Source organism: Rana temporaria, chromosome 12 (assembly GCF_905171775.1).
Source record: "Rana temporaria chromosome 12, aRanTem1.1, whole genome shotgun sequence".
Lineage (NCBI taxonomy): Eukaryota > Metazoa > Chordata > Amphibia > Anura > Ranidae > Rana > Rana temporaria.
In genome coordinates, this window is record NC_053500.1 from 125,806,381 (window position 1) to 125,827,272 (window position 20,892).

The following is a 20,892-nucleotide window of genomic DNA, read 5'->3' on the forward strand; positions in this document are numbered from 1 at the left end:
GTACGCTACGCCGCCGTAACTTAGGGCGCAGGTTCTTTGTGAATCCAGCCCCACTAAGTTACGGCGGCGTAGCGTATCCGAGATACGCTACGCCCGCACAAACTTACGGCGGGCTTTCTGAATCTAGCCCATAGGCAGGGGGCAGGACCCTGGTCCCCAAACACTTTTTATGACAATAACTTGCATATAAGCCTTTAAAGTTAGCACTTTAGATTTCTCCCATAGACTTTTCCAGGGTGTTCTGCGGCTTTTCGAATTTGCTGCGAACACCCCAAATTGTTCGCTGTTCGGCGAACAGGCAATGTTCGAGTCGAACATGAGTTTGACTCGAAGCTCATCCCTATTACTGACCAGGTTTAAAAGGAAGAGCGGAGCCAGGGATGAGTTTGGAAGTATTGCATAGGCCTGGATGTCCACCAATGGCGCCATGCTCACATTTCCTGGGTTGATATTCAGAGATGGAGCAGAGTGTGATGTAATTACTAGCTTCATAAGCATATCTGGATACATCTTTTCCAACTGGAAAAAAACAAAACATAAAAATTATCTTCGTGAGTGTTTACATTGTCTTTTTTAGTATAATTATGCAAGAAAATGCAGAGATTTCAGAAATGGAGACCCTGAGAGATATAAGAAACTGCAGTTGTTTTAAAGTGTCTATTGCCAAAACTTTAGAGCTATCATAGGCTCTGTTGGAACAATCACTTCCTGTCTGATAAAGGGCAGGTCTGGGTGTGGTCAGGTATTTACTGACACGCTACAGGCTTGTGAAACATGTTTTTCATCTCACTGTGCAAGCAGGCACAGCCTACATAAGAGTGACAACTCTGCTCTGAGCTCAGGAGCAGTGTAGCATTGTTGCCACACCATCAAATGAATCTACATGAGGTGTACTTGCACTGGCAAGATCAACAAGTATCTGGGGAACTTTGCAGGGGGATCAAGAGACAATTGTAAGTGCAGATACACTTTTAAATAAACGTTTATGGTGGACCATAGTTCTACTTTAACCCCATGCCCCCTGTCTGAATTTGAAGAAGGTACTAAGCAGAGAGACAAGGCTGTTCATGCCACTAGGGAGCAGCACAGTTGAGCGTGCTATGTAAGGTTCCCATGTGCCTTTGGAATAATACTGCAACCCCCCTTACGATTAGTTGCCAAATCTCTGCAGGAGAATAGACTATGATGCTCCTTTCACATGGGCCAGATCTGTTTTTCTCACCTGGAGATCTGTCCGATGATCACCTACTGAGCTGATTGGAGCGATGACAGGTTCGTGTCCGCTTCGCTTATGCAGAGTAGACACAAACACAGCCCCTTCTGCTGTATTTGCAATCGGATGTAAATGGACCAGCTGTTCGTTTATAACTGACTGTCCCGATCCGGGCAGATCAGTGGGAACAGATCCTCTTCTGTTTGGTTTGCCAGATCAGATTTGAGGTTAGCAGATGTAAATGGACACAAGTCTGTTTACATCCGCCGATCCATAGAGGAAAATAGAGGGTCCGATCGGGTCCGCCTGAAAAACAGACAGGCGGGCCCGATTGGACTGCTCATGTGAAAGGGGCCTAAGAGTTACAACGTAGCTCTGATTAGTAGAATGGCATAATGGACGCAGGTGCAACTGTGAACCCATATTTTTCACTCACCATGCAGCACTAATGTGCATCCTTAAAATTAATTGGCATTTTTTTTTCTGTTCACTTACCTGATTTATACCTATATCTAATTTCACTTTCTTCTCTACGGGTGGTAATTTTCGATTTTGCATTGGCTCCTGGGTGATCTTGGTCAGCTTGGCATGGCATCTATGGAAATTCTTGGCAAGCTTGCCATTGCACGGCTCCAGTAACATTTAACATTGGCATCTATGGAAAATCTTAGTCAGCTTGGCATGGCTGTGCCATGCCAAGCTGACCAAAATTTCACCGCACATGCGCGAGATCAGCAGGTGCATACTGGGTAGCCAGCATGCACGGAATCCAGGAAGAATGACACTGTGGCTTCAGATGCCCACACTGGAGATAGCCGCTCTGTGCCAAAACTTTGCAAAGTAAGAAAACAATGCTGCACAGATAGAAAAATGGGCATAGTTTACAGCATACTTTTGTTACATTGCACCAGGCATGAGTATTCTAGGGGTACTTTTATCTTAAAAGTCATATTTCAGCCGGAACTTCCCTTTAAGTTAACGGAAAAGGCCACTGACGGTTCCAAATATGTAACCAAATAAATGACACATTTTTGTTACCATCACAAGGAGTTAATATTCTACTTTGTCCCAAATTAGGCTATCATACTTTACCTGTGGTATTAATATTCCAAAAGCTGAGGTATTCAGTCTCATTGGAGAACCTTTTGGAACCTACAGCATATGAAGAAACAGCCCATGAGTCAACTGCAAGGGTAGAATTGATCTAATTCTAGGAATTCAGCTTTAAAGGGGTTGTAAAGGTAAAAATAAAATTCCCTAAATATCTTCCTTTACCTTAGTGCAGTCCTCCTTCACTTACCTCATCCTTCCATTTTGCTTTTAAATGTCCTTATTTCTTCTGAGAAATCCTCACTTCCTGTTCTTCTGTCTGTAACTCCACACAGTAATGCGAGGCTTTCTCCCTGGTGTGGAGAAAGCCTCTTGAGGGGGGAGGGGGCGAGCAGGAGTGTCAGGACACTCTCTACTTTGCAGATAGACAAAGGAGCTGTTAGAGGGCGTCCTGACACTCCTGCTCGCCCCCTTCCCCCTCAAGTAATTGCAGTGAAGGGGTAAACCACTAGGTGGCGCTAAGGGGTTAAGTGTGCCCTAAGGGAGTGATTCTTACTGTAGGGTGGTGTGGCTGTAGGCGTGACGTCACTAATCGTCATTCCCTATATCAGGGAACAGATGATCAGTGTCACTGCCACAGTGAAGAACGGGGAAGGTGTGTTTACACACACCTCTCCCCGTTCTTCAGCTCCTGTGACCGATCGCGTCCGCCGGTCCCGCAGGCGTGGTCATGGAGCTTCAGACCCACGGCTGGGCTTTTAAAGGCAACGCACAGGTACGTGCCTGTGCCCAGCCATGCCATTCTGCCAACCTAAATGTGCAGGAGGCGGTCCTTAAGTGGTTAAAGGAACCTATTTAGAAAATAAAAAACGAACATTTACAACCCCTTTAAGGGGTTAAACAAATATGGATGCCTATTTTACTTATTGAACAATGGCTATGAGTAATCTTTTAAGATCATGATGTTTTTCCATGATCTGAGTAGTTGCGGAAAGCATGATGAAACAATACACTCTCCAGATATCAGAACATGTTTTTTCACGCATAAAATACTCTTGCTGACTTTACTGGCCTATTACACAACATCACTGCTCTTTATTAAATGATGAATGCAGACAGTATTTTTATAATGAGCTTTCTTACCATGTCATCAGTCACATTGAAGACAAGCTTTCCAGCTGACTGATAGACATAGCCAGCTGTATTGAATAAGTAATCTGAGACAGCAAAGTAGACCATCAGGTTGTGGTCCTCTGGTAGAGACAATGGTGGTGGTGAAAACGGCGGTGTGGCACGGTGGGCAATTTCAAAAACTTCACCCTGTGGATACAAATTTTGAACAAGTTTGTTAGTGACAAAGACACCTGCAAAAAGACAATTACTGTACATTCTTATATGTTCCCTACAAAGTGTAACTTTAAATCCCATCTCGGAAAAGCAAGCTGCAGCTAATTGCAGCGGCTCAAATGTAATCGCTCATGGAACAATTACATGCAAAAGACTGGCCTTGGACGCATCAATCATTCCCAGGTAAGTACTGCTTTAGTGATAACATGCAAGCATCTGGGGTTCCCACACAAGATCACACGTGGCTCCCTTTGCAAGTGTGAATGGGGCCTTTACTGAAAAAGTACCACTTAGGACCTTATTGTTTACTCTGTGACATTTCAGCTATTCAATCTTCAACAGGGTCAGCGTGCCAACAGAGACGGCTCTTGGCTTTGTGAGGCCTTAGGCAAAACTTGACATGGGGCCCCACTCACACCTATGATGGGAAAAAAAATTCGAGCACAAGAGCCCTCTTCCCCACAACCCTGGCTGGTGGTTGTGGGGGTCTGCGGAAAGGGGGCTTATCGGAATCTGGAAGCCTCCTTTAACAAGGTGGCCCCCAGATCCTGCTTTTTAATAACTAAGGGGCGGGGCCACCCAGTGATGTCACCTGGTGAACCCACCCACTTGTGACATCATTGACTGAGGGCATGCTGGGTCATTGACGTCACAAGGGGTTGTGTCACAGATATTTACTGGTTGTTAGGGACGCTGACGGCCCCGCTCCTGAGTCAGGGTTCTTAACACTGCCTGAGCACATCAGCGTTAAGGTCCCCTGTCCCTCAAAACTGGGGTAATGCATTGGGCCACGAGGCCCCTGTGAGTGTGATGCCTTAGGCGACTGCCTAATTTGCCTAATTAAAGAGCAGCCTCTGCGTGCCAACCATCGGCAGGCTGCTCATAACTAGAGTGTATGCATTGGCATATTTCAGTGAGGGACTTTTTGATTATCTTCAATCTATGGAGTAACCTCACAGCTCCGAACAATTAAAATATAATTCTGGCCTGCTAGCGCTTCAACTGATATAGAGAAAAGGGAGCAACTTATGGCCCATACACACGATCCAAAAGTCAGACGAAAAATACCACTTTTGAATTGATCATACGATAATCGGATCGTTAGTACAGAGCTTTCGAGAGCCGATCACGACAGTTCATCCAATATTATCCGATACGTTCGATTTTCGTTTAATCAGTACAGTTGTCACCAAAAACGCAATGCAAATACACTACAACACATAACATCAATTTTTTATTCTGTCATACGAGAATTTTCGTTACTTTAGTATTGGTGAGGTGCAGTAATTCTGTGCAGTGGGGGCCCCATGTCCATAGTATTCCAGGGCATCAAGGGAACTGATCTAAGTCGAGGCAGAATGGGTTGAAGAGACTTTCAACTTCAAGCCTATAGGGGAATCTCAGGGAGGGAGGGATCTGTCTAGCGTTCCTGGGAAGATATTTGCTAATCTGTAGCTAAATATGAGCCAATCTCAGATGGGATTAGAAAAAGTATCAACTAACACGGTACCTTCATGTGCACATCCAAATTTCCAGGCGTCACAGTTGGAGGCCCCGTCAGTGAGTAATCAATAGCTGCCACATGATCAAGTTTTACTGAAACTAAAAACAAAAATGGTTTCTATTAGATACGTGCACTGCGAAAAATGTGTTCATTTTCGTTTCATTTGTTTTAATTATTTTTTTGAAATTTGAAAATTCTGAATTCTTAAATTTGAAAATTTGTGACTGTAACGAATACGAATTTATCTGATTCGGCAGGAGAGAGGGGGCGGCGCCTGTGCTCCCTTATGGACGCACCACCACGGGATATTAGTGCAGCAAAAGCACTGTGTTGTCAACCCAAATATTGTTCACTGGATTTCTGGTAGATTTATAGGCAGATTAAGAAAGATTTAGGCCGGCGTATCAGTAGATACGCCGGCCTAAGTCAGAATTTGCGCCGACGCAAATTTAAGCGTATTCTGGTAACCAGATACGCTTAAATTAGGCTAAGATACGAGCGGCGTAAGTGTCTTACACCGTCGTATCTTAAAGTGTCATTTTTAGGCTGGCCGCTAGGTGGCGCTTCCATTGCGGTCAGCATAGAATATGTAAATCACTAGATACGCCGATTCACGAACGTACGCCCGGCCGACGCAGTACAGATACGCCGTTTACGTAAGGCATTTTCAGGCGTATAGTTATTCCATCAAATAGCTGGACTAGTAATTTTAAGTATGGCCGTCGTTCCCGCGTCGAAATTTGAAGATTTTACATTGTTTGCGTAAGTCATCCGTGAATAGGGCTGGATGTAATTTACGTCCACGTTGAAACCAATAGGTCCTTGCGGCGTACTTTGCCGCAATGGACACTGGGATATGTACACGGACAGCGCATGCGCCGTTCCTAAAAAACGTCAATCACGTCAGGTCAACCCATATTAACATAAAACACGCCCCCTCAGCCTAGTTTGAATTTGGCGCGCTTACGCCCGCCGCATTTATGCTACGCCGCCGTAACTTAGCAGGCAAGTACTTTGTGAATACAGTACTTGCCTTGCTAACTTACGGCGACGTAGTGTAAATACGATACGCTACGCCGCCGCAAGGTTGCGCCCGCCTACCTGAATCCAGCTCTTAGTATTTTTCTGCATTTGCACCACTTCTGTACTTCTTATTTTCCCTTACATACATTTTAATAACAATGACTACACATGACCGTCTACTTACCTGGAAGGCTCTGCAAAACAGGCTGCAGATGATTATTTACTGCATCAATAACCTGCGGACATATCTAAAAGAAGATATATGTTAGCACAACTGAATTTTGTAAGCGTAAAGTGAATCTGTTGCAAACCAGCGTAACTCAAAATGATGTGAAAAAAAGAGTACAGACCACTTGTCAAGAAGATTTGTAGATACAGATATTAGAGATGAGGGAACCGGGCAAAGTTGGGTTTGCAGGAGGTAAAAGTACTCAGGAAAAAATCTGCAAAACCAGGTTTTTTTTTTTTCTACAGACAACAGTTAGGAATCTGTAAATTAACTATTGTAGCCTCTGATGGACCGTTTTCATCGGACCGAACCGATCGTGTGTAGGCCCCATCGGTTATTTATCCATAGGTTAAAAAAAATCAATCTTGTTTTAAATTTAACCGATAAAAATCCACGCATGCTCAGACTAAATTAGGGGACGGGAGCGCTCGTTCTGGTAAAACGAGCCTTCGTTATGGAGATAGCACATTCATCACGCTGTAACAGACAGAAAAGCGCGAATCGTCTTTTACTAACACAAAATCAGCTAAAGCAGTCCCAAGGGTGGCGCCATTGGATTTGAACTTCCCCTTTATAGTGCCGTCGTACGTGGTCTACGTGTCCGCGTTCTGACACGATCGGTTTTTTAACCGATGGTGTGTAGGCACGACTGACTATCAGTCAGCTTCATCGGTTAACCGATGAAAACGGTCCATCAGACTGTTTTCATCGAATTTACCGATCGTGTGTACAGGGCATTACTGTTACTAAATGACAGATCCCTGTCAGCCTATGTTTCTCAACAAACCATGGGATCTGTCATCTAGGCCCAGTTCGCACTGATGCGGCGTGGAATTTGCAGCAAATTCTGTGCGGTTTCCGCACCACATCAAAATCGCACCCCGTTCATGTGATCCACTACAGGTGTGTATGTTAAGTTAACAATGGTTTGCACAACGCAGTGTGATTTGCAGAATCAGATCGCATGGGTGTGAACATCCATGAAATCAGATTTTGGTGAAGCAAAAAAAGAGTCCTGCACTGTTTTAGCCCTGGTTTACACTGGGCTGCGGGAGTGAAGCCGTGCGAGTTCAGCTGAACTCACACGATTTCACTCCCGCTGGCAGTCCCGATTACGGCCGCAATTTAAGAGACATCTGTGCAGGTTTCTGCACAGATGTCAATGTAAATCGCGGCCCGAAATCGCAAAAAATAGTACAGGAACTACTTTTTTAAATCGGTGCAGCGCTGCAGATGCGGCGTCGCACCGATTAGGACGGTGCCATTGCCGGCAAATGCCGCCGATTTGAGATGCGATTTGACATGTGAAATCGCATCTCAAATCGTACCAAATCGTACCCAGTGTAAACCTGGGCTCCATGCGGATGTAGTGCGATTTGAGATATACAGAATGAATGGCTCAAATCGCACTGTTGCAAAATTGCATGTGATTTGAACAGGAATGCAGTGGAATTCCTGTCCAAATCACATGCGTGTGAACTAGGCTTTAGCTTAGCACTACCACTTCGAAACAATTTCTGCTGGGTTGTTTGTAAAGTAATGGGCCAGAGATCCCAGATGACATCATAGATCATGATGATGAGTGGTGGCCAATTATTCTGATCTGCTACAATGACAGAGGATCCGCCATACCCAACGATCTTCACAAATGACAGATCTTCTCTCTGTAGTGCTGAAACGTAAACACAGCAGTGGGTGACATCATTCAGCCAAAATGGTCATGACCATATTCGATCATCGACATCACCCAGAACCCCGGTGGCTTGTTTACAAACAGAAGACAATGGGGATCCGTCGTGTACTTTAGTGCTGGTAGTGCGCACTGCTACCACCCTGAAATGAACAGACGTCTGGCTACATCAGATGGGTATTCAAGCTGGTGGACAAACTTGCCCTGTTGACCCAACTGCCCTGTTACCTGTTGCTAAACTACCTGCAAGCAGACTGGGTTTGGATTGAACTCATATTCAAGCTGAACCTAAAGCTCATCCCAAGTTTGCAACCTGAAACAAAGGAACTGAAACAAAGGTTGACAAGAACATCCAAAACTCCCAGAAGGACAAGAACCAAGTTTTTATAGCAGGGAGGTCCCAGTGTTTTGTAGTAGCCAAGAGATATAGGGGACAGGAGTGAATCAGCCCACCAGGCTCCACCTATAAATAAAATATTGCTTTGGGGCTGGCAATTGGATTTCAGTTTAGTGACCTTAGATTACTGAAATAAAAACTGTCACAGGAAAAATACAGGAGTTTGTTGAAGTTTTGAAAGGATGGGAGCGCCACACCAGCTTGTATAGCCTTTTGAAAAAATATATTTTTCAAACACTTTTCGGAAGCTCAGCACTCCCTCTTCTTCAGGGCTAAAAACAGAATGATGCAGGCACTTGGATTGAACTTTCCAATCCAAGTGTCTACATCATCCTGTCTTTAGCCCTGATAAAAGGGAAGTGCTGAGCTGACGAAACACGTTGGTAAAAATTAATAAAAATAGTATATACAAGCGGGTGTGGCACTCCTATCCTTTGAAAACTTCAACAAACTCCTCTGGGGGTCCAGCAAGGCCCCACAGTTACCGGTGAGAAGCATCTAGGACCACAAACCACCCATCACTTTAAAATGCATCCACATAAGTTTCAGTGCTCCTCAATCACAAAGAATAATAATACAGGGGCTCAGAATGAAGACTTTCTTTTGACAATGTAGTTGTCTCTGCCTTCAATGCCCTCTCAATCACTAATGTAGAAAAATCATGCAGCTTGGAGCTCCTTATTTATATATATGTTCCAGGGTAGCAGTATAGCCAACCGTCCGTATTTTTACGAACAGTTCAGAAAAACAGGCACTTTTCCTCCCCGTTCGTAAATGTCCGTGGTTGTGGGAATGTGCCAGTAAAAATAGCCGAGATCGGTTCGGCTTGGAACTGCGCATGGAGGTTGGAGGAAGGGGGTGTTAGTGGCAGGGGGTGATTGGAGGCAGGGGGTGTTGGTGGTACGACAGTGGGGGATGGTGGTACCGCAGAGGGTGGGGGATGGAGACAGGGGTTGTTGGTGGCACCGCAGAGGGGGATGGAGGCAGGGGGTTATTGGAGGCAGGGGGCCTGGGGGAGATTGGAGGCAGAGGGAAATTGGCGGCAGAGGGGGATGGAGGCAGGGGGTGATGTGACTAAATAATTTGCCCTTATTATATCGAAAATTACAAAAATATGTTTTTTTACCTTAATATCTACCTTAAATCACATTGCTATTTGCCTAGCGTACTTGTTTGTAGCCTAAATACTGAAATTTACACCTAAAAATTTAATTTAGTAACTTTTGTGAAATGCCAGTAAAAACGTGGCTGCGCCAGAAAATTTCGGGTGTCGTGCCAGTAAATTTCAATCTGGTAGATTGGCAACACTGCAGGGTAACATCACATTAAGAAATTAAGCCAGAGGATAATCATGGCAGCCAGGCAGATATCTTTTTTAATTGGAGAGGTCAGCAATGGTTGTCTACATTTTTCTCCACACCGGCTTGCTTGAGTATTCTATTTGCTTATGAATTACTTTACTTTCCACAAAGCATGTTTGGTTATTAAATAAGCCCACTTATGTCTCTTGATATTCATTCATTCATAATCATATAAAATAAACATCTTCATATACAAAAGGAGGAATACACAATGGTAATAATCTTACATTTATCTTAGAAGCAGGAAAGGCTGTAAGTAGCAATTATATAAATACCTGATTTTGCATAGTTTGCCTTAGGGATGATGCAATGGCGTCATCAAAGAGGTTAACAAGCCAGCTAGAATGCCACAGAAAAAAAAAAAGTATAGTATATGTTAGTTATTTCTATGGCCAGCTGTAGATTTTATACATTTTTAAGCTCAAATACAGACTATACACAAATTGTTTAAAAGAAATGGGCATTGTATTCTTGAATCTTGATGTACTTTGTGTATTTCCTTCAGATCTGTGCATTTATCCAGAATGTATGAAATCCTGCATGTTATCTCTGTAATAAAGACCAGTCACTGCTGCTCTCCCTCTATGTGCAGGGTGAGTGGTCTAGTATCCGCCCCCTCCTGTCATTTTCTGCAGACAGCGTGTAGTGGGTGGGATTACTGGGTCCCTCCCACAGCTCTGCTTTCTGCACAAGTTATGTACAGTACATTGATGATGTCACTGCTACTTCTACAAAGATTATATCCAGTGGCGGCCCATCCATTAGGGGCGCCACCTCCCCTTCCATGCGCTGGCCCCCTGATCACCATACATGGTGCCGGATGCATGAAGTCCAATGAGGGGGGGGGGGGGTTTGAAGCACTAATAGGCTTCAAAAAATTGTGGTCTCGTGCACAGCGCACCGTGGTCCGAGACCACCCTGTTGTGTGTCAATAGCAAATTAATATTTACTATTCTCACACCAAATGTCCTCACGGCCAATCAGGAAGCGGGTCGTGAGACCTGTTTCCCAATTGCCTGATCGGACAGGCCATCCTTTTGGCTGCCGAAGAGGAGGGATGAGGAGGAGGGAGGAGACGTATAGAGCCGGGACAGAGGATACAAGCCGTTGCTGCCACTGCCGTTATAGGGTAAGTGAGCTGGCGATGGGGGGTGGGTGTGGATATGGTTGGGGGGGGGGGGTCCATAGTCAGGTCTGTCTGCTTCCCCCCGACCGTTGGAGCACCAGCCGCCACTGGTTATATTTGTATTTGCAACAGCATTGGGTGCACAACAAGTGGACTTATAGCCTGTGTTGCTTTTATTGAGGAATACATTAAAATAATAAGCTAACAATAAACATAATTATAATAAAAATTACACAATATATGCCCCCACCTCTCTCCCCTGCAGGTTTCTAATTTTTTTTGGGGGGGGGTGGTTGTGACACCAGATTTTACCGCACCAGGTAACATCAACCCTAGTGATGCCACTGGTAATCCTTGCTATACACTACATTGTGAACAATCTTTTTTCGGAAATAGAGAGAATGAACTTACTCGATGGTGTCTGTGAAGTGTACTTTCATGTCTCCAATGTTTGCACTACAGTCGGAGGTGGACACTGTTGGCCTACCAGATCCATCACTTCCTAAACTCAGCCCAACAGAAATTGATATTCTCAGGACCTGCAAGTCGAAGTCACCGCTGTCTGATCTATTGGAGGGAAACATAGTAAAACATGGATAAGCCTTCTGTTTAAAGGAAATTACTTTTCCCAGTATTGTCTAATTTGAAATGTAAAGGAGATCAGCTTGCTGTAAATAATGTTATCTGTGTTTGTTTATGGGCCAGATCCACAGATAATTAGATGGGCGCAGCGTATCAGAGATACGCTACGCAGCCGTACCTTACCTGGCGGATCTTCGAATCCTCAAAGAATTCGCGCCTTAAGTTACGGCAGCGTAGTGTATTTCTGGCGGCGGGTAGGGGGCGTCATTCATTTAAATGAAGCGCGTCCCCGCGCCGAATGAACTGCGCATGCGTCGTTCCGAAATTTCCCGCCGTGCATTGCGCTAAATGACGTCGCTAGGACGTCATTTTTTTAACTTAGACGTGAGTTACGTCCATCCCTATTCACAGACGACTTACACAAAAAAAATAAAAATTTCAAATTTCGACGCGGGAACGACGGCCATACTTAACATGGCAAGTCTATCTATACGCCGCAAAATACCAGCTTTAACTATACGCCGGAAAAAGCTGACTACAGACGACGTTAGAAAATGCGACGGCCGCGCGTACGTTCGTGGATCGTCGTAAATCGCAAATTTGCATACCCGACGCGGAAAACGACGCAAACTCCACCCAGCGGGTGCCGAAGTATTACATCTAAGATCCGAAGGCGTACGAAGCCGTACGCCTGTCGGATCTTACCCAGATGCCGTCGTATCTTGGTTTGAGGATTCAAACTAAAGATACGACGCGGCAAATTTGAAAGTACGCCGGCGTATCAGTAGATACGCCGGCGTACTTGCTCTGTGGATCTGCCCCTATCACCATAAAATAGGTCAGTGTTCACCCAATAAGTTCAGCATTTAACCACTTTGCCTCCTATGGACCAGAGCAATGTTTACATTTCTTCTATCGACCTGTTTATTCAATGATTACTTTATTATTACTAAAGGTAACAAGGTAATACATATGTTTTTTTCTTTAACCACCTTAACTCCAAAAGGCTTTACCCCCTTCATGACCAGGGCGTTTTTTGCTACTCCACACTGCGCCACTTTAACTGGTAATTGCACAGCCATGCAATATGTTCACAAATTACTTTTTTTTTTTCACACAAATAGAGATTTCTCTTGTACTCTCTGTCTACTAGTGATCTGTGATTGGCTACACCTAATCACATGATAAAGGGTTCTGTGATTGGCTCAGGTACCATGTGCTCTCTGTGGGCCAATCACAGCATAGGAAGCAGAGTGGTTACAAATTAATTAATTCATAACAGCTTTGTTAACATTGATTCTGTGATTGGCTCAGGTTCCATGTGCTCTCTGTGGGCCAATCACAGCATAGGAAGCAGAGTGGTTACAAATTAATTAATTTATAACAGCTTTGTTAACATTGATTCTGTGATTGGCTCAGGTTCCATGTGCTCTCTGTGGGCCAATAACAGCATAGGATGCAGAGCTGTTACAAATTAATTAATTTATAACAGCTTTGTTAACATTGTGATCATGTGATCACATAGCAATCATATAATCACCGGACTGCAGGTACTGGAATCTACGATCTGCTGTGTCCAGTGGATACATCGGTTGCACAAGTGGAGATCTATGGTCCCCTAACCTGTCGCCAAAAATAAAAGTATTGTGGGAGGTCAGCAAGACAAACAAGGCTTCCTTTTTATGATGCTGTTTTGCAACAGATATTTTTTTTTTTACAATTCATAGACAATAAAGTGCAACAAAACTAAACAAAACACACATTTTTTTTGAGTATTGTTAATTAAAAACAAATAGTGTTACTGCACATATTTTTTTTTTTCAATTTTTCACTTTAAATAGGAAGTGTTTACATATATGTTAAATGTGTGAAACTGTTACCACACAAAACAAAACATTTATAGTTAATAAAATAGAAACAAACAAAAAAATCAGCAGGAAAATAATGTTGAAAAGAGAAGGAAACTAGGGAGTTAATTAGGGCTGATTCTAGTAAACTAAAAGTTGATAAGATGTTAAACAGAGAGACATTTTATTGACAAAAAAACAACAACTTTATTTTTACTTGTCAGATTGTTTTAAATTAGTTGAAAAGGCAGAAGGTTTTTTTTTATCCTAATGCATTCTATGCGTTAAAATAAAAAGCCTTCTGTGTGTAGCAGCCTCCCCAGCACCCCCTAATACTAATGTCCCCTAACGTCCCATCAACATCTGTACTAGTGTACCAGTGTCACATCAACATCTGTTACAGTGTCCAATCAACATCTGTACCAGTGTACCAGTGTCACATGAACATATGTTACAGTGTCCAATCAACATCTGTACCAGTGTACCAGTGTCACATCAACATCTGTTACAGTGTCCAATCAACATCTGTATCAGTGTACCAGTGTCACATCAACATCTGTTACAGTGTCCAATCAACATCTGTATCAGTGTACCAGTGTCACATCAACATCTGTCACAGTGTACCAGTATCACATCAACATCTGTCACAGTGTACCAGTGTCACATCAACATCTGTCACAGTGTACCAGTATCACATCAACATCTGTCACAGTGTACCAGTATCACATCAACATCTGTCACAGTGTACCAGTGTCACATCAACATCTGTCACAGTGTACCAGTGTCACATCAACATCTGTTACAGTGTACCAGTGTCACATCAACATCTGTCACAGTGTACCAGTGTCACATCAACATCTGTCACAGTGTACCAGTGTCACATCAACATCTGTCACAGTGTACCATCGCACAAAAACATCTGCAATAGTGTTCCATTTCAACATCTGTCAGTGTCTGATGATGGATGATCAACATCTGTGACAGTGTACCAGTGCTCAAAAACACCTGTCAGTGTACAAGTGCACAAAAACATCTGTCAGTGTACCAGTGTCCCACCAGAAAATAAAAAAAAGGCACCCCTGTCCCCCCCATGCTCTTGTGCAAAGGCATACACATACACGTTGGTCCCATGCGCATATGTAAACGGCGCTGTAGATCTGAAATGAGGAGAAGCTCTGCTGATTTTATTATCCAATCATGTGCAAAGCTAAAATGCTGTTTTTTATGTTCTTTGCATGTCCCCCTTGGATCTACAGCGGCTGCACTTCCAAGTGCACTTTCAGTGCAATTTCAAGTACGCTTTTAATTTGCACTTGTAGTGCAAAGTGGATTTGCCTTTCGTAAATAACCCCAATAGTGTCTAAATAAATAGAAATAAAATACCTCTGTTATAAGCATGAGTCATTTTTTCTGGCACCAAGAGGTAAAAAGGTGACAGGGAGGACACAGCCTGTGATTGATAGCTTCAGCTCTGTTCCTGTGTGCTGTGTGAAGGGGGTCCCTTCCCTCCAATTAGCTCTCAGAGCTCTTGTACAGTGTGTAACTGCAGGTCCTCGCACACTGCTTTGGGAGTCTGTGAAATATCCTTTCTATCTTTGAGTTTACAAGGGTGTGCAGCACAACTTCACAGCTACATCAATTCCATCCCGTCCCTGTTTTTCACCACCATCTTCCAAAATCTGGCACATGCGCAGATGCACCACTGGTCTCTGCCAGATATTTGTGACCTGGCACAAAATGGTGGCACATCTACACACATGCGGGTTGGGTTCCTGAGCATTAATCCCACCCTCGCCCCTTTTTTGCACCACCATCTTCTAAAATCTGGCACATGCGCAGATGAACCACTGGTCTCTGCCAGATATTTGTGACCTGGCACAAAATGGTGGCACATCTACACACATGCGGGTTGGGTTGGGTTCCTGAGCATTAATCCCACCCTCGCCCCTCTTTTGCACCACCATCTTCTAAAATCTGGCACGTGGGCAGATGCACCACTGGTCTCTGCCAGATATCTGTGGCCTGGCACAAAATGGTGGCACAAAGGCCTCTTGTTTCTGGTACATGGGCAGTACAGTGACCCGCAGAATTTGTGCGCATTCTCAAGAACTCAGAAGCTAATGATGTAATTTAGAAAATATAAAACATTTCTTACACAAACAAGTACTTTACTCCCCAATTTCCATGTATGGCAATAAAAGCCTGATCAATGGAAACCTTCAAGCCGACGTTAGGAACAAACACAATCTGTGAGCTGGGCAGCTGGACACTGGTTATAGCCATGCTGAAAAATAATACAAGACGGAGAAGATTAATACAGGCATATACTCAACCTTGAAAATACCTTCATTCTAGAGGAAATATATCACATTTATAATGACATTATGACATGGGGGGAGGGGACAAGGAAGCTAAAGAGTAGAAGGTCTTGGGAGGAGCTAAGAGAATGGTTTTGTGCAGGGCTGGACTGGGACAAAAATTTGGCCCTGGACTTAATCCAGACTGGCCCACTTTGACAGGTCTCTCCCATGGCGGCCGGACAACTCCCGCACCCCTCCCCCCCCTGGCCACCCAAGCCTCCTCTCCCCCTTCACTAGCCACTAGCCGTTCTAATTTATTAGTAGAACGGCTGGTAATGGTACTCTTATAGGCAGTACCAGTGGGGAAGGTAGACATTATTTCACCCGGGGGAAAGAATCATTTTGGTGCCCCCCCTTATGGGACAAGATTAGGCAGAAGTGAGAAGCTCCCAGGCCATAGCTGTTGAGTCAGCTGTCTGTCCTCCCCCATGCTCCTCTGTCATCCCCCCTGCTCCTCTGGTCCTCCCCCTGCTTCTCTGTCCCTCCCAGGTGAGCGCTGTGGGGAGGTAGAGGAGGTGAGCGCTGCGGGAAAGGAGAGACAGAGGAGCGAAGGGAGGCGGCGGTCCGCTGTCACTGAAGCCGGCCCACTGAGCCATCGGCCCACCGAGAAACTCCCTGTAGTCCCAATGGCCAGTCCATCCCTGGTTTTGTGTGACAGACCCAACCAGGACAGGGGCTTTTGGAGAGGACTAGGGGCAAGCCTCCTACCCACTGATTATGGCCCATGGAGAGAGCAGATCATTCTATAATGATGGACAACAACGTGATGAATGCTGAGAGCGAGGCTTGGATTAATTCTCAGAATGAGGACGATAAAGCTTCCCTTCTGGAGTGAATGGAAAGAGGTAATATTAATGTTGTACAGGTTAATGGTCCGTGGAAAAATGGTGGTCCTTCTGCAGACTGGGTTGGAGCAATGTGCTATTCACTGGGCATGCTCCAACTGTTCAACATAGCTCAACATCAATTCTTTATTTACAAATAATAACAGACAGTTAAATATTCACCCAGAGATGTGATAATCCACACTTCCGAGAAATCCGACATCATAGGATCCTGAGTAATCTGGTAGCTGAATACTTGACAACTTCTGCTGCAGGACATTGATTCCTATCTGGCGGGCTGTAAATGAAAGTGAAATTATTCCGATCAGTATATATCTTTTAAAGCTGAACTCTAAGCAAGCAACAAAAAAAACATGAAATGTGTAAAATGAGTTGTTTTACCTGTCAAAGGATTTGGATTTCTGTCTTTCTAGTTATACGATTATCACAGCTCTGCCATACAACACAGCCCTGTCTGGCAGGGGAGGAAACCTGATTTTGATCTGCTGCAGTTAAAGTGTTACTAAACCCACAACAGTAAAATCAGCCTGTATATATAGTAAAGCATGCTTGTTATACTCACTGTTGAACCTAAGGGGTTAATCCTCTGCATTGTGTAAAAAGGTTTGATCCTGTCTTCTCTGATCCTTCCCTTCATCCGCAGTCCCCAAACCATCTCCTGATAGTACAGAGCTTTGGAGGCACTGTGCACATGCTCAGGTTAACGTGACTTAGGCCCCGTACACACGACCGGATCTGTCCGCTGATATTTGTCCAACGGACAGTTCCAGCGGACCGATCCGGTCGTGTGTAGGCCCGACCGGACAATTGTCCGGCGGATCGGACAGTTTCCAGCGGACAAAAATTTCTTAGCATGCTAAGAAATCTGTCCGCTGGAAACCTGTCCGTCGGACGTGTTCCCTCGGACGCCATCCCTCGCATGCGTCGTACTGATTCGACGCATGCGTGGAAACTTTAAACTTCAAGCCACGCCCAGCGTATTGTTTACGCGCGGATTTCTGTCTGATTTTTGAAGGGTGCATGTGCCAATCAGCACTGCCCAGACAGAGGGTCGGGGGTCATGTAGCATCATAGGACAGTCAGAGGAGAATGAAAACTCCTCCTACAAGCTTTAACCAGACACTGATGGAAGTCACAAGACTGCTATATAATAAGAGTATGTTGTTGCGCCTAGTGCCCTTGATAGTGTCAATAAAAAAATTATAAAGTGCAAACAAAATCTGAAACCTTCCTCCTTGTTGTCCTTGGTAAATAATAATTATTATTATTATTATTATTATTATATTATACAGGATTTATATAGCGCCAACAGTTTGCGCAGCGCTTTACAACATCAGGGAATATTAGTGAATACACAAATGTACCGTAAGTGAAAATGTGAAACAAAATCTGTACTTAAAAAAATCGCAACAAAATGGCATAATCGCAAAATCACAAGCTCACAATAAAATCGCATTAAAACTGAGTCCGACACTGCTATATACTGCTGATGAGAAAAGGTATTTAGCAGTTTATATTTACAAAAATATTTGCATTTTCATGTTCTGTGTACTGTGGGAGAGCAGATCTAGTGAATGCAGGCTCCTGGGTTTAGTAACACTTTAAGTAACACTAAAGGTCGTGTCTCTCCCCCACTCTGTGAGTGGGCAGTGAAAGGAGAAGCTTCAGACTGATGAACTCATCTCTCTGTCACTATGTTATATCCTTCTATCAGTATGTTCCTTGTTAGTACATGAGGAGCTGATTTTGCTCCTTCTCCCTTTCCCAATCTAAGCTCTGCTTTACAGGGATAACTCCCATTATTTACGAAAGGCAAATCCACTTTGCCCTACAAATGCAAAGTGCACTTGAAATTGCACTGAAAGTGCACCTGGAAGTGCAGTCGCTGTAAGCCTAGGTTCACACTGCTGCGAATTCAAAATCGCGGTAAAATGCGCGATTTTACCGCGATTTCGCGGCCACGATTTTGCCGCGATTTTGCCGCGATTTGCCGCGATTTCGGCCGCAATTTAATGTAAATCGCGGCCCGAAATCGCAAAAAGTAGTACAGGAACTACTTTTTGAAATCGCAGATGCGGCGTCGCACTGATTAGGACAGTGCCATTGCCGACAATTGCCGCCGATTTGAGATGCGATTTGACATGTCAAATCGCATCTCAAATCGTTCCAAATCGTACCCAGTGTGAACCAGGGCTAAATCTGAGGGGTAGATCTGAATAGAGGGGAAGCTCCGTTTATTTTATCATCCAATCATGTGCAAGCTAAAATCCTGTTTTTTATTTTCCTTGCATGTCCCCTTCGGATCTACAGCGACTGCACTTCCAAGTGCACTTTCAGTGCAATTTCAAGTGCACTTTGCACTTGTAGTTTACACTTGTAGTGCAAAGTGGATTTGCCTTTCGTAAATAACCCCCTATGTCTCTTCTGCAATTAAACCAACATACCTGCCTGTTCACAATCCACTATTGATGAACACTGAGCTGGGCATGCCCAGCTCAGCATACATTCTCGGCACGGTGCCAGCATGCCAGGATGAATGACTCAAGAGGCTGGAAACCTGACACCCTGAAGAGATCAGGGGAGAAGATTTCAACAGTTGGCGAGGGATCCACGATTACAGTATCAATATCCTGTGGTCTTTGAAGGGGTTGTAAAGAAAGACATTTTTTTCCCCCTAAATAGCTTCCTTTACCTTAGTGCAGTCCTCCTTCACTTACCTCATCCTTCCATTTTGCTTTTAAATGTGCTTATTTCTTCTGAGAAATCCTCACTTCCTGTTCTTCTGTCTGTAACTCCACACAGTAATGCAAGGCTTTCTCCCTGGTGTGGAGTGTTGTGCTCGCCCCCTCCCTTGGACTACAGGAGTGTTAGGACGCTCTCTACGTTGCAGATAGAGAAAGGAGCTGTGTGTTAGTGGGCGTCCTGACTCTCCTGTAGTCCAAGGGAGGGGGCGAGCATGACACTCCACACCAGGGAGAAAGCCTTGCATTACTGTGTGGAGTTACAGACAGAAGAACAGGAAGTGAGGATTTCTCAGAAGAAATAAGGACATTTAAAAGCAAAATGGAAGGATGAGGTAAGTGAAGGAGGACTGCACTAAGGTAAAGGAAGCTATTTAGGGGGGAAAAAATCCTTACAACCCCTTTAATTCAGCTTTAAAGGAAACCTGTCATTAAAAAAAAAAAAATTCTAATGATTTCCTGCTGAAAATGCCAGTTTCCTGTCTGTTTCTGGCTTCAGCATGTTGTGAGTATTTAACCAATAACACAATAACAAACATATATAAAAGCCAAACCAAAGTATAGTACGTATTTATTGCGTCTTCCTATTCCTGGTCAATAGAATCAGAAAGAAAACCCATTTTTAAAAGTAAATTATCAAGGGAAGCCATATTTCTCCTAAGCACCATAATACAAAATCTAGGCAGAGTGCAAATAGGTAAGCAAAGAGTTTTGCTGTCAGCAACATGAATGGACAACATACCATAATCCAGTCCCTTCTGTGTGATTCTCACCACTGCTCCCGGGTTCCCAGTGTCTGCTCTTCCTAACACAACCAGACAGGACATCAGGATTAATGTGCAGGAAAATGCCATCTTGGCAGAGCTTGGTGCTGCCACAAAGACAAACTGTAGGCTTGTAAAGCCCTGACAATGTGAAACTGGAACGGAAGATGGAATGAGGAAGTGGTCTCAGATTTACATGGGCCGTCCCCGCCGAGGATTCTGAAGCATAACTAGTTATACAACATGTGTGCTTTTTACACACTTTTCCCTGGTGTTCAAGTGTTTTTTTTTATACAATGACTGATCTTTGATTAATTGGTCTGAATGCCGAATGCAGTAATCTGTAGTAACTACGGTATATACTCGAGTAGACCCGAATATAAACCGAGGCACCTAATTTTACCACAAAAAATTGGAAAAACTTATTGACTCAAGTATAAGCCTAGGGTGTCCATCTGCATGCCTCACTGTGTCCATGCCTCACTGTGCCCATGTCTCACTGTGTCCATGCCTCACTGTGCCCATGTCTCACTGTGCCCATGTCTCACTGTGCCCATGCCTCACTGTGTCCATGACTAGACTTCCGTTTAACATGGAGTATAAAGAAGGGGAGCCCGGGACAGTCCCGCATTCTGCAGGTCTGTCCCGGGCACCTTCATTCCAGGACAATACAGTGGTCAATCTGATGCCCCCAAAAAAAAGCAGCCGCATCACCGTTTTACTCACTGACAGTACTTGTCCTGGCCAGGAATACCTGAAAGAGCACAATCCCCACCCCCTGCTTGTGATTTGAGAAATCATAAACCCCACCTC

General features: G+C 44.2%; 1 protein-coding gene across 1 annotated transcript in view; it reads right to left on the bottom strand.

The window, feature by feature from the left end:
- LOC120918783 (bactericidal permeability-increasing protein-like) overlaps positions 1 to 20,251 on the bottom strand; it is a 31,985-nt gene extending 11,734 nt beyond the window's left edge. The window contains exons 1-10 of the mRNA XM_040330573.1: positions 20,058 to 20,251; positions 16,737 to 16,851; positions 15,525 to 15,653; positions 11,352 to 11,507; positions 10,090 to 10,153; positions 6,322 to 6,385; positions 5,121 to 5,212; positions 3,407 to 3,583; positions 2,306 to 2,365; positions 352 to 519 (exon numbers count right to left, since the gene is read on the bottom strand). Of these exons, the coding sequence (XP_040186507.1) occupies positions 352 to 519; positions 2,306 to 2,365; positions 3,407 to 3,583; positions 5,121 to 5,212; positions 6,322 to 6,385; positions 10,090 to 10,153; positions 11,352 to 11,507; positions 15,525 to 15,653; positions 16,737 to 16,851; positions 20,058 to 20,169 (1,137 nt within the window). The 5' untranslated portion in view covers positions 20,170 to 20,251. The remainder of the gene's footprint in view (positions 1 to 351; positions 520 to 2,305; positions 2,366 to 3,406; positions 3,584 to 5,120; positions 5,213 to 6,321; positions 6,386 to 10,089; positions 10,154 to 11,351; positions 11,508 to 15,524; positions 15,654 to 16,736; positions 16,852 to 20,057) is intronic.
- Between the last annotated feature and the right edge of the window lie 641 nt (positions 20,252 to 20,892).